This window comes from Lolium rigidum, chromosome 3, assembly GCF_022539505.1.
Source record: "Lolium rigidum isolate FL_2022 chromosome 3, APGP_CSIRO_Lrig_0.1, whole genome shotgun sequence".
Lineage (NCBI taxonomy): Eukaryota > Viridiplantae > Streptophyta > Magnoliopsida > Poales > Poaceae > Lolium > Lolium rigidum.
Window position 1 is genome coordinate 51,905,573 of NC_061510.1, and position 12,657 is coordinate 51,918,229.

The following is a 12,657-nucleotide window of genomic DNA, read 5'->3' on the forward strand; positions in this document are numbered from 1 at the left end:
TGTACAGATGTGCAGTGTTGAATCAGGCAGCGCAAGAATACAAAGATACACAATGGATTCATACATCCGAACGAGTGCTGTACTTCCATTTGTCCAAAGTTGTCGTGCTTATCTATGCATCTGCCTCGGACTTGGTATGCATACAACGACGCAAGAAATAAAGTAATGATACTGTGAAATGGGCACACTGAAAACTTGTCACAGAGACAGTTGGGAAAATACTGACAAAGAAATATAGAGTATGTAAAAATTGCAGTGCTCAAGATAGAGTACAAGGGGAGGCTGGAGCTATTACAAGTGAGCTGACGGTAGGGTGATCTCGCAACAGGCCAGCACGGCACAAGAAAACAGTTGCGCCGGCGTCGTATCCTAGGGCCGTCCGGCACTGGTGTCCAACCGGCGAGCATCAGAAGCTACACCCACGGATCCGGCCGCCCTTTTATCCAACCCAGCGCCACCTCCTGCCGCTTGAGCCTTGCAACGCGAAAACGCGCCTGCATGGCCGACTTCTCCTTCTCCCGCTCCGGCCCGCAGCCGCAGGGCCGGCGCCGCCCAGGCCCCTACACCACACCGGAGAACTCAACCTCCTTCACCAGCGGCCCTGCCCAGCGTGGACCACGGCGCCGGGGCCGCGGAGTCGTCGATGACATGTCGTGGCAGAGCTCCGTGGCATGGCAGCCGCAGCAGGACACGTCCTGGGCGCAGCCGCACGGCCTCGGCGCCGCAGTCGGGCCCTGGGGTCTGGGTGGGTCAGACACTGCGTCACGCCGCGGCCCGGCGCTGTTCCAGAGGACGGCGCGGGACTACTACCTGCAGCGCCGGTCCGGCACCCGGTTCCACCACGACCGCTCGTCCATAGCGTCGTCCGCAGTGCACCGTTCAGGTGTCAGCGGCATCGCCGGCAAGCGGCTGGAGCTGCAGAGCGTCGTGACGGACGCGAGCAAGGCCATCATCCTTGCCCCGGATGTTTCATTCGCCAGCAACGACGCCGACAGCGTCGCCGTCCCGACCGCCCGTGCTGGCTCCGGTGCCGTGGTCAGGTACGGCGGCGGCGTGAACACGCCGGTCTCCCGCGAGGTCTCCTTCTCGCGCGACAACCGCAACAAGCTCTTCGTCACCTCAGCCCCGCCCCAGCGGGAGCAGCCCAGCTTCGGGTACGACGTCAGCGCCACATCCTACAGCCAGAGCCGGTACTACAGCGAGGAAGACGGTGGTGGCGGAGGTGACTACGGTTACGAGGATGACGAGGACGACCTCGAGCCAAGGGCCGGGAAGCCGGTCAGCGTAACCGGGCTGTTCAAGTACTCGACGCCGCTGGACATTCTGCTCCTCGTGCTGGGGTGCATCGGCGCCATGATCAACGGCGGCTCGCTGCCGTGGTACTCGTACCTCTTCGGGAACTTCGTCAACAAGATCGTCACCTCCGACACGACGCAGATGATGAAGGACGTCAGGCAGATCAGCGTGTACATGGTGATACTCGCCGTAATTGTCGTCATAGGAGCATACCTAGGTGAGCATATATTTTTTCTTGTTTCCTGCCATGGCACATTAGCTGACATATGTTCTTCTTGCTGAACCTGTGTTCGCGTTGGTGCAGAGATCATGTGCTGGAGGATCGTGGGCGAGCGGTCAGCGCTGCGGGTGCGGCGTGAGTACCTCAAGGCAGTGCTGCGGCAGGAGATCGGGTTCTTCGACACGGAGGTGAGCACCGGCGAGGTGATGCAGAGCATCTCCAGCGACGTTGCACAGATCCAAGAAGTCATGGGAGAGAAGGTACAAGAGTTAACTCAATGATTAAATTGCTGATGAAAACAGCGTTGTTCATATCGCACAGAACATGGCAAAATGCTCCACCTGATTGTACTTACATAAATGATTAAATTGCTGACGAGACAGCAATGTTCATATCGCACAGAACAGAAATGGCTAAATCCTCCACCTGATTCGTTGTACGTGTGTAAATTAGATGGCTGGGTTTGTGCACCACGTCTTCACCTTCATCTTTGGCTACGTCGTCGGGTTCAAGACGTCATGGAGGATTGCCCTCGCGGTGCTCGCCGTCACGCCCGTCATGATGGCCTGCGGCCTCGCCTACAAGGCCATATACGGCGGCCTCACCGCCAAGGAAGAGGTAATTAGTTTCTTGCTCAATGATCGTTCAACATATCTATCTAGATTAGAGGAGTTACAGTCTGAACATATCTAGACTGAAGGAACACTTGAAGTCTGAACTTTCTGTTACGATTTTAAGACACTTGCAAGTGTGAACACCTTGTTTTATCACACCTGCAATCTGAACATTTTGTGTTGCTCTGCTGATCACGAAACAACTAGGCGTCGTACCAACCAGCGGGCAACGTCGCGCAGCAGGCGATCAGTTCGATCCGGACGGTGCTGTCGTTCGTGATGGAGGACCGGCTGGCCGACAGGTATGCGGAGTGGCTGCACAAGTCGGCCCCGATCGGCATAAAAATGGGCTTCGCCAAGGGTGCCGGCATGGGAATGATCTACCTGGTCACTTACTCCCAGTGGGCGCTGGCGCTCTGGTACGGCGCCAAGCTCGTCGCGCAGGGCGAGATCAAGGGGGGCGATGCCATCGCCTGCTTCTTCGGAGTCATGGTCGGAGGCAGGGGCCTGGCGCTGTCGCTGTCGTACTCCGCGCAGTTCGCGCAGGGGACGGCAGCGGCGGGGCGGGTGTTCGAGATCATCGACCGGGAGCCGGAGATCGACGCGTACGGGACTGGCGGGCGCGCCCTGTCGGCGGTGCGGGGGCGGATGGAGTTCAAGGACGTGGAGTTCGCCTACCCGTCGCGACCGGAGTCGCTGATCCTGTACAACCTGAACCTGACCGTCCCGGCGGCGAAGATGCTTGCCCTCGTGGGTGTCAGCGGCGGCGGCAAGTCCACCGTGTTTGCGCTCATCGAGAGGTTCTACGACCCCACCCGAGGTACCAACATTCAAACATTGCCGTTTGGCGCGCTTGCACACATTGTAAGAACGATGGGACGATGATCGATCGGGTGGTGTCTGTGTAGGAACGATCACGTTGGACGGCCAGGATCTGGGGTCGCTGAACCTCAAGTGGCTGAGGTCGCAGATTGGGATGGTCGGGCAGGAGCCAATCCTCTTCGCCGTCTCCATCATCGAGAACGTCATGATGGGCAAGGAGAACGCGACGAGGCAAGAGGCCATCGCCGCCTGCACAAAGGCCAACGCTCACACCTTCATCCTAGGCCTCCCCGACGGCTACGACACGCAGGTAAATAGACCAAAACTGATTAAATATACAATCTGGTATGCTAACAAATTTTTACTGATAAACAACTAAATTTTGTGTAATTTAGGTTGGGGACCGTGGGACCCAGATGTCAGGGGGACAGAAGCAGCGCATCGCCCTGGCGCGCGCCATCATCCGCGAGCCGCGCATCCTGCTGCTGGACGAGCCCACCAGCGCGCTGGACGCCGAGTCCGAGGCCGTCGTGCAGCAGTCCATCGACCGCCTCTCCGTCGGCCGCACCGTACTCGTCATCGCGCACCGCCTCGCCACTGTCCGCAATGCTGACACCATAGCGGTGCTCGACCGTGGCGCGGTCGTCGAGTCCGGCCGACATGCCGAACTTATGGCCCGTAATGGCCCCTACGCCGGCCTTGTCAAGCTTGCATCTAACAGCGGCAGGGCCGAGCCAAACAACGCCGTGCCCGGCACCCCCGGAACTCCCGGCGCAGCAGGGTACAACAGCTTCATGGACAACTCTGGGTACGACGTGTCGATGTCCAAGTCGAGGTACGGTGGCATCCGCACGATCCAGGAGGAGGAGGCGGACACCAAGGACGCCCGCGATGGCAAGGGCGCCACCTCGTTCAGCGTCTCTGAGATATGGGAGCTGCAGCGTCGGGAAGGGCCGTTGCTCATCCTGGGTTTCCTGATGGGCATCAACGCCGGCGCTGTGTTCTCCGTGTTCCCGCTGCTCCTTGGCCAGGCCGTCCAGGTGTACTTCGACGCCGACACGGACAAAATGAGGCGGCAGATCGGGTACCTGGCCATGGCCGTGGTCGGCCTCGGCGTGGCGTGCATCGTCACCATGACTGGACAGCAAGGGTTCTGCGGCTGGGCCGGCGCCCGGCTCACCATGCGCGTCCGCGACCGCCTCTTCCGCGCCATCATGCAGCAGGAGCCCGCGTGGTTCGATGAGGACGACAACGCCATGGGCGTCCTCGTCACGCGGCTCGCCAGGGATGCCATCGCCTTCCGCTCCATGTTCGGCGACCGGTACGCGGTGCTGCTCATGGCTGTGGGCTCCGCTGGAGTCGGCCTCGGCATATGCTTCGGGCTGGACTGGCGCCTCACTCTCATAGCCATGGCCTGCACTCCACTAACGCTCGGCGCCAGCTACCTCAACCTTCTCATCAACGTGGGCGCCAGGTCAGACGACGGCGCATACGCGAAGGCCAGCAGCATCGCCGCTGGCGCCGTGTCGAACGTGCGCACAGTCGCGGCGCTCTGCGCCCAGGACGGCATCGTGGGCACGTTCAACCGCGCGCTGGACGGTCCCACGGCAAAGGCTCAGCGGAGGTCGCAGTACATGGGTCTCATCCTCGGGCTCTCCCAGGGCGCCATGTACGGCGCCTACACGGTGACGCTCTGGGCCGGCGCCAAGTTCATCACGCAAGGCAAGTCCACCTTCGGCGACGTGTCCAAGATCTTCCTCATCCTCGTCCTCAGCTCCTTCTCCGTCGGCCAGCTCGCCGGGCTCGCCCCCGACACCTCTGGCGCGCCGACGGCAATCGCTGGCGTACTGAACATACTTAAGCGGCGGCCGGCGATCAGCGAGGACGGCAAGAGGCGGGCGATCAAGGACGGGAAGCCCATGGACGTGGAGCTGAGGAAAGTGATCTTCGCGTACCCGTCTCGGCCGGACGTGACGGTGCTGAACGACTTCTCGCTGCGAGTCAAGTTCGGCAGCACGGTGGCGGTGGTCGGCGCGAGCGGGAGCGGCAAGTCGACGGTGGTGTGGCTGGTGCAGCGGTTCTACGATCCCCTCGGGGGAACCGTCATGGTCGGCGGCGTGGACGTGCGCGACCTGGACCTCAAGTGGCTCAGGGGAGAGTGCGCCATGGTGGGCCAGGAGCCGGCTCTCTTCAGCGGCTCCATCAGGGAAAACATTGGGTTCGGCAACCCAAAGGCATCGTGGGCCGAAATCGAGGATGCTGCCAAGGAGGCTAACATCCACAAGTTCATCTCTGGACTTCCCCAAGGCTACGACACACAGGTACACAACGATTTAAATTTCCAGCTCGTAGAGAAAAACTGCTCATATTGATTCCAATTCAAACTAATTGAAATGTTGACTTAAGTTTCGTATTTTAACCTAACAATTCATTACTTTGTGCAGGTTGGGGAGAGTGGGGTGCAGTTATCAGGTGGTCAGAAGCAGAGGATCGCCATCGCACGGGCAGTCCTGAAACAGTCGAGGATACTGCTCCTGGACGAGGCGAGCAGCGCGCTGGACCTGGAGTCCGAGAAGCACGTGCAGGAGGCGCTCCGGCGAGTGTCGCGGCGGGCGACGACGATCACGGTGGCGCACCGGCTCTCCACGGTGCGAGACGCCGACCGCATCGCCGTGGTGAGCCTCGGCCGGACAGTGGAGTTTGGCAGCCACGAGACCCTCCTGGCCAACCACCGCGACGGCCTCTACGCCGCCATGGTGAAGGCCGAGATCGAGGCGCAGGCGTTCGCGTAGCCGCACACACCCACTGCACTGATCCCATTGTTCAACAATATGGACATTTTTGTTTATCTCTTGTGTGGTAAAATTTGTATTAACTTAACTAGGAAGTCAATATATTATTTCTACGACAATGCTAGCTATAACTAGACCACCAGCTGAATAAACTATGCGGAAGTATACGGATTAGATGGAATGTCCATGTTAATTAGCAACCTATCAACTCCGGCCGGACGCCTGATAATAATGATACAGCGAACTGGGGAGAAAAATTAGGGAGATTGTACTTTGCAAATTAGATGAGAGATCTTGTTTGATGAGACGGGTCAGCTGCTCTTCCCTGCTGATGGCATTAGTTAAGCAGATTGACGTGGCCACGGTATCAGCTGAGATGGATTTGGTGAGCAACCTGGATGTGGATATTGTCTCATAATTGAGCAAGTTATAATATCTGTTGTCGTGCTGAGCATTATTTGGGAAGAGGAAAAACACAAAACAGGCCAGCTCCACAGACACCTCGCAGTAGGGCATATCCTCTTCTTATTTATAGATTTTCAAGTGCAGATTATGGCGTTCATTGAAGTGGGGATCAGATCATGTAAAAGGTAGTAGCTGTTAAGGTTCACATGAAAATAATTAGTGGACTAAGTGCTCGAGACAGTGGATACTAAGCCATCCGTTAGTTAGTTGCGATGCTATCCAGTACCAACCTTCCCTCATTAGTATATCTTGGTAAATTATACAGCAACGAAGTGGATAAAGTACATGTACCGAACTTTTGTGTAGTGAGTAGCAAATCATTGCGCCCCCACAATATTTTGTCGTTCCGGAGGAATACAAACATCAGAACTGTCATTTTCTATACAAGCTGACATTTTATCACAGCGAGGTTGCCATTTCAAGCTTCGATTCTTAATTTCTTCATGAAATATAGTTGTCCCATTTCTTCAGTCTACCCTGAATTGTTGATTACCACTGGTAGTAGCATATTCATAGAGAGAACTTGAAGTCCGATATAAGAAACCTAGCTACGCGGCTTTCTAATTGCTAATGCTTAATGATAGGTGCCCATATTCTTGACGCGGTGGTTGACGGAGTAACTTCTTTCCATACTTTCCGATAAGCACCGACGGCACTGTGGACAATATGTCATCTCCATTTAGCGATCCATAGTCGGTAGGCAAAAAATTGTTGCAAGCACTCAACCCCTATGCAACCAAAGTACGAAACCCAATCCATATTCGTGTCAACACGACAACGAAGGACCATTTAAAGTGTCGCTTCGTTCAGAAAAAGAGAAAAGTCCATATCATAACCCAAACTCGCAAAGGATCGAACCCTGAATTCTTAATCCTAGAAGTAAACACATTAAACTATCAAATCCTGGAACAAAGCTACTGGCACCATGTTAGCCTATGTATTAGGTGTATATATCTGTTGTACCTCCTCATGTATTGTACTATGACTTTTGGCCTTGTGCCTATATGTACACCGGAATCCCCACGTATTAAGTGTGGGAGGCTTCCCCGTAAACCCTAACTACAGTTCTAATGGTATCGGCCTAAACCCTAGGCGTCGCCTACTAACCCTAGCCACCGGTCCCGATCCAACCTCGTATTCTACTCAACTCCACCATGAACTCCACCTTCGGTGCTCTTGTGTCCGCCACCGCCAGTGCCACCGCCTCCGCCATGCTCCCGGCTGGCGCGCCCCGCACCACCTCCCCCGTCCTCCTCTCCTTCGACACGGGGAACTAGACCAAGTGGGTGATCGACGTCCGCGCCTCCCTCGGCCATGCTGGCCTCAATGGCCACATCGACGACACCACTGCGGCAGCGCCGACCGGCGGACCCTGGCCAGCCGACGACTACAACGTCCTCAACCACACCTCCACTCCACCATCGACGAGGATGTCGCCGACATGGTGCTCGCTAGCAACTAGACCGCGCGCCTACTGTGGCTCGCCATCTACAATCTCTTCTTCGCCAATAAGGCAAGCAAGGCGATCTACCTCGACCACACCTTTCGCCAGCTCACCCAGGGCTCTTCCTCGATCACCGAGTACTTCCGTCGCCAGAAGCAGCTCGCTGACACCTCGCTGACAACGAGTCCCCCATCACGGCCCGCGCCCTTGTCCTCAACACCTTGCGCGGCCTCTCTCTCCTCGGTTCGCCTCCACCGCCACCGTCATCTCCATGAACGACCCGCTGCCCTCCTTCTTCCGCACACGGAGCATGCTCCTCTTAGAAGAGATGCAGTAGGCGAACACGGTTGCCACCAACGCCTCCACCGCCCTTGTCACCCAGGTGCGCCCTCCTGCTCCGCCTTGCATCGACACGTTCTGATGTGGCGACTCCTCCAACTCCGGCTGCCCTCGCAAGCAGAAGACCAAGCAAGGTGGCCAGCAGGGCAGTGCTCCGCCCCCGGCACCGACAATCCCATGGGTCTGCTTCTCTCCTGCCGCAGGGTAGTGGCGAGCCCCATATGGTGCGGGGACTCTGGGCCCCTGTCCACAGGCCTACACCACCACGACATCGCCCCTCTACCAGTTGGCGCCATCGTCCTCCACATTGTCGGCATGGGACAACTCCGGCCTCATCGCTGCCTTGAACAACCTCTACCAACAGGGTGGTTGGGTCATGGACTACCGCGCTAGCTCTCACATGACCAACGATGAGGGTAACATATGTTTCTCCACCCCTCTCTCTTGAACTCACTATGTCACCGTTGGCATTGGCACCACCGTGCCCATCTCGTCCTCGGGTCACACGTCCCTTCGCTCTCCTTATGGTCATGTTTTTAAACTTAACCATGTCCTTCTAGTTCCCCACTTAATTCTCAACCTTTTGTCAATCCGCAAGTTTACTCGTGTGAAAGGACATGGAGTCCCCATGCGTGGTTTTGGTAATTGATGACAATCACTATGGACTAATGGTTGTATTGAGATTCTCTCTTAGGTCGTGTCCATAGGCAATGCTTGAGCCATATGTTGGTCTCAAGGTTGCAAGATGAAGAAGATCGAGTTCGATAAAGAAGATGGATGAAGACGGTGTCGAAGAGGGATGAAGACGGTGTAGAAGATGAAGACGATGTAGAAGATGGATGAAGAGGGTGGCATGTTGATACGTCCATTTTGCATCACTATTTTATATCATAATTTACTGTTATTCATTGATATATTTCATTTTTAGAGATGATACTTATGTTATTTCGCCTATTTTGCATGTTTCATGATTATTGGAGAATCACTCACCGGAGTCGAGATTCCGCTTGGAAAAAGCACCGTCGAATGCAATATTTACGAAGATCAACAACTGACGGAAATTACACCGAAAGTCTTATTTCTCCAGAAAAGGGAGCCAGCCAAAAGGAGGGGCTGAGGAGGGCCGCCATGGGCCCCCCATAGGCCGGCGCGGGCCCCAGCCTGGTCGCGCCGCCTTGTGGAGAGGGGGCCCACAGCCCCCCTCGGCCGCCTCTCTTTCGCGTACTTCATCTACCCGAAAACCTAAGGTGCGGGGAATAATCGCGAGGAGACACAGCCGCCTCTGCGGGGCGGAAAACACCAGAGAAAAAAGAGCTCTCCGGCAGGCTGAAATCCGCCGGGCAAATTCCCTCCTGGAGGGGGAAATCGACGCCATCGTCACCGCCATCGAGCTGGACTTCATTGGGATCATCATCACCATCATCTCCACCACCGTCACATTCATCTCCACCGCTGCACCTCGTCACCGCTGTAACATCTAGGGTTAAATCTTGATTATTTCATAGGGGAAACTCTCCCGGTATTGATTACTCCTTGTTATTGATGCTATTGAGTGAAACCATTGAACCGAGGTTTATGTTCAGATTGTTATTCATCATCATATCACCTCTGATCATGTTCCATATGATGTCTCGTGAGTAGTTCGTTTAGTTCTTGAGGACATGGGTGAAGTCTAAATGTTAGTAGTGAACTATATAAAGAAGGAGTGGATGGTATTATGCGAAGATGTGTTCCCGAATATGAACAACAAGAGATATTGAGTAAGTGTCATGGTAGTGTTTATGGAGGACATCACGCCGGAGATAGAACCGCGCAAAAGGTTCTACAATCAGGTTTCTATTGGCCAACTCTCTTTAAAGATGCAAGAAAGTTTATTTTATCTTGTGATGAATGCCAAAGAGTGGGTAATATCTCCAGACGCAATGAAATGCCTATGAGTTATACTCTTGTTATTGAACCATTTGATTGTTGGGGATTTGACTTCATGGGACCTTTCCCTTCTTCAGAAGGTAACACTCATATTCTTGTTGCTGTTGATTATGTTACTAAATGGGTGGAAGCCATACCCACGAAAAGTGCTGATGGTGAGACCTCTTTAAGAATGCTTTTAGATATTATTTTTCCTAGATTTGGAGTTCCTAGATACCTTATGACTGATAGAGGTTCTCATTTTATTCATGGTGGTTTTAGAAAAACTCTTGATAAATATGGTATTAATCATAGGATTTCTTCCGCTTATCATCCTCAAACTAGTGGGCAAGTAGAATTATCAAATAGAGAAATTAAATCTATCTTGGAAAAGACCGTTAATAGAACTAGAAAAAATTGGACTAGTAAGTTGAAGGAAGCACTATGGGCTTATAGAACTGCTTATAAGAATCCTATGGGAATGTCACCTTATAAAATGGTTTATGGAAAAGCTTGTCATTTACCTTTAGAACTAGAGCACAAAGCTTATTGGGCTGTGAGAGAACTAAATAAAGATCCTAAACTTGCCGGTAAGAAAAGATTGTTACAATTGAGTTCTCTAGATGAATGGAGAAGTGAAGCTTATGAAAATGCTAAACTTTTTAAGGAGAAAGTCAAGAAATGGCACGATAGAAGAATTATCAAAAGAGAATTTAATGTTGGGGATAAAGTCCTATTGTATCGGTCTCGTCTCGGATTTTTGCAGGGAAATTGCTCTCAAAATGGGAAGGACCGTATGTCATTGTGGAGGTGTATCGTTCAGGGGCAATTAAGATTGGTTCTCTGAAAGGTGATGCCACACAAGTAGTGAATGGACAAAGGCTCAAGCACTATATTTCTGGAGATTCTTATAATGAAGATGTTGATGTTATTCGAGTGGTGACTCCGGAAGCTTTCACCAAAGGTCAAATTGATAGTTCTGCAGAGTTCGACTTTGAATAGGTAACAGTTCTGGTAATAAAAAGTCCGCGTTTAACTTTCCGAACAATGTTTTTGCTATTTTCGGAAAATATGAAAAATTACGAGATCGAAACGGAGAGGAGGAGACGCACGAGGGTGTGCCCCCATAGGCCGGCGCGGGCCCCAGCCTGGCCGCGCCGCCCTATGAGGATGGCCCCTCGGAGTCCACTCCAACTCTGGTTCGACCTGGTACTTTCCTTCTGTCGTAAATTTTTTTGCTATATAATCCCCGGACCCCTGGAGGTCCGTATATCGTTTTCTCGTCGTGTTTTGTTTCGAGCTGTTTCCTGCCAGGATCTGTTCTTGATCTAGAAGCACCATGGTCTCCAACGACAAGGAGCCTTTTGAGAAAGATATTCAAGACCCCGAGTTCAAGGAAGAAGTCGAGAGCGAAGATGAAGAAGAAGTGGAGGAAAACTCGCGTGCATACCCGCGTGTCACCGTCGCAAGTATCGGGGTGGTGGAAGATCTTTTCAACACCAAGAAGAGCGCACGAATTCGCACCGGGGGAAAAGTTCCACGTCACTTCCTAGCTCCAAGGACATCTCCTCCAGGCACCTACAACCCCTTCCACACTCTAATTTATAATAGTCAAATTGAAAGGATTCCCAAGGCAGTATTGCCTAGCAGTTGGGATATGGATCGTTCTAACACTGCAGGAAGGATGAAACCTGAAGCTGAAGAGTGGGGAAACAACTATAAGAGTTGGGACTCGCCGTCGGACATACTTCTTAGCCGCGTCGAGCACAATTCGGAGATGATCCGCAACCTCATGTACGAGATTGATGAGCTAAAGGAGCTTGTTAACAAGCTTATCAAGAATTCATCACCACCACCGCCGAAGGAGTAATTCGTCATTGGTATTGGCACCCCCTTGATTTGTTCCAAGCTTGGGGGGGGGGGGGTGACAAGGTATCAACTCGTCAATGCCTACGGATTGTAGACTAGGGTTTAGTTAGATGTAGAGGGCAAGTAGATCTCGAAGGTTTCAGCCGAAAAGTACTCGACGAATATAAAACTAGGGTTGTGTTGACAGTAAATTCGATCCTCTCTTTGTCCCTCGACTCCCCTTATATAGGAGGCGGAGCCGAGGGATTCGTGATACACAAGTTTACAGAGTCCGGGAGGGTTTCCAACCCATCCCGCAAGATTACAAACATCATCTCCTAATACAACTCTAGCTTTCCTTAGTAACAACTTGGGCTTCCGATTCTTCTTATTCTTCGGGTCGTGGGCCTTCAGTAAATCCCGGGTACCATCTTCGGCAGGCCCATTAGGGATGCCTATGTCAGTAGCCCCCGAGATTTTGCTTGAATCGTAGAGTCAGGGAAAATCTCCACCTTTATATTTATTCGGCAACTCTAAATTTTCGCACATATCTATGCATACAAGTTTCTATATTGTACAGGGATAATGGTAATTGGGGCTAGTTCATCTGACGGATCAGGTACTAGTTAACTGCTCTAGTGGCAATCCGCAAAAACCTACTTCAAGATCACGTCCCTGGACATGATCTCGGGATACTGGTGCAAACTTCGACAGGTGCCGCTTAAGGTCTTACCATTCTGTCGAGTCTTGATGACCCACAAGTATAGGGGATCGCAACAGTCTTCGAGGGAAGTATTACCCAATTTATTGATTCGACACAAGGGGAGACAAAGAACACTTGGAAGCCTTAACAACGGAGTTGTCAATTCAGTTGCACTGGAAACAGACTTGCTCGCAAGAGTTTATCAA

The 12,657-nt window shown here is 52.9% G+C and overlaps 1 protein-coding gene across 1 annotated transcript; it reads left to right on the forward strand.

Moving 5' to 3' along the window:
* Window positions 1–498: 498 nt before the first annotated feature.
* On the forward strand, window positions 499–5,744 carry LOC124694834 (ABC transporter B family member 19-like). Its single transcript, XM_047227770.1, has 7 exons — window positions 499–1,513; window positions 1,601–1,776; window positions 1,970–2,134; window positions 2,338–2,950; window positions 3,039–3,262; window positions 3,348–5,273; window positions 5,397–5,744. The coding sequence occupies exons 1-7, from the start codon at window positions 499–501 to the stop codon at window positions 5,742–5,744; spliced, it is 4,467 nt and encodes a 1,488-aa protein (XP_047083726.1).
* The last annotated feature ends 6,913 nt before the right edge of the window (window positions 5,745–12,657 follow it).

What these genes read in the sequence shown, in the direction of transcription:
- LOC124694834 (XM_047227770.1), top strand. Translation starts at nt 499, where the DNA reads ATGGCCGACTTCTCCTTCTCCCGCTCCGGCCCGCAGCCGCAGGGCCGG. An exon ending in GTTCTACGACCCCACCCGAG is followed by an intron (nt 2,951 to 3,038) that starts GTACCAACATTC and finishes GTGTCTGTGTAG; the next exon opens with GAACGATCACGTTGGACGGC. An exon ending in CCGACGGCTACGACACGCAG is followed by an intron (nt 3,263 to 3,347) that starts GTAAATAGACCA and finishes TGTGTAATTTAG; the next exon opens with GTTGGGGACCGTGGGACCCA.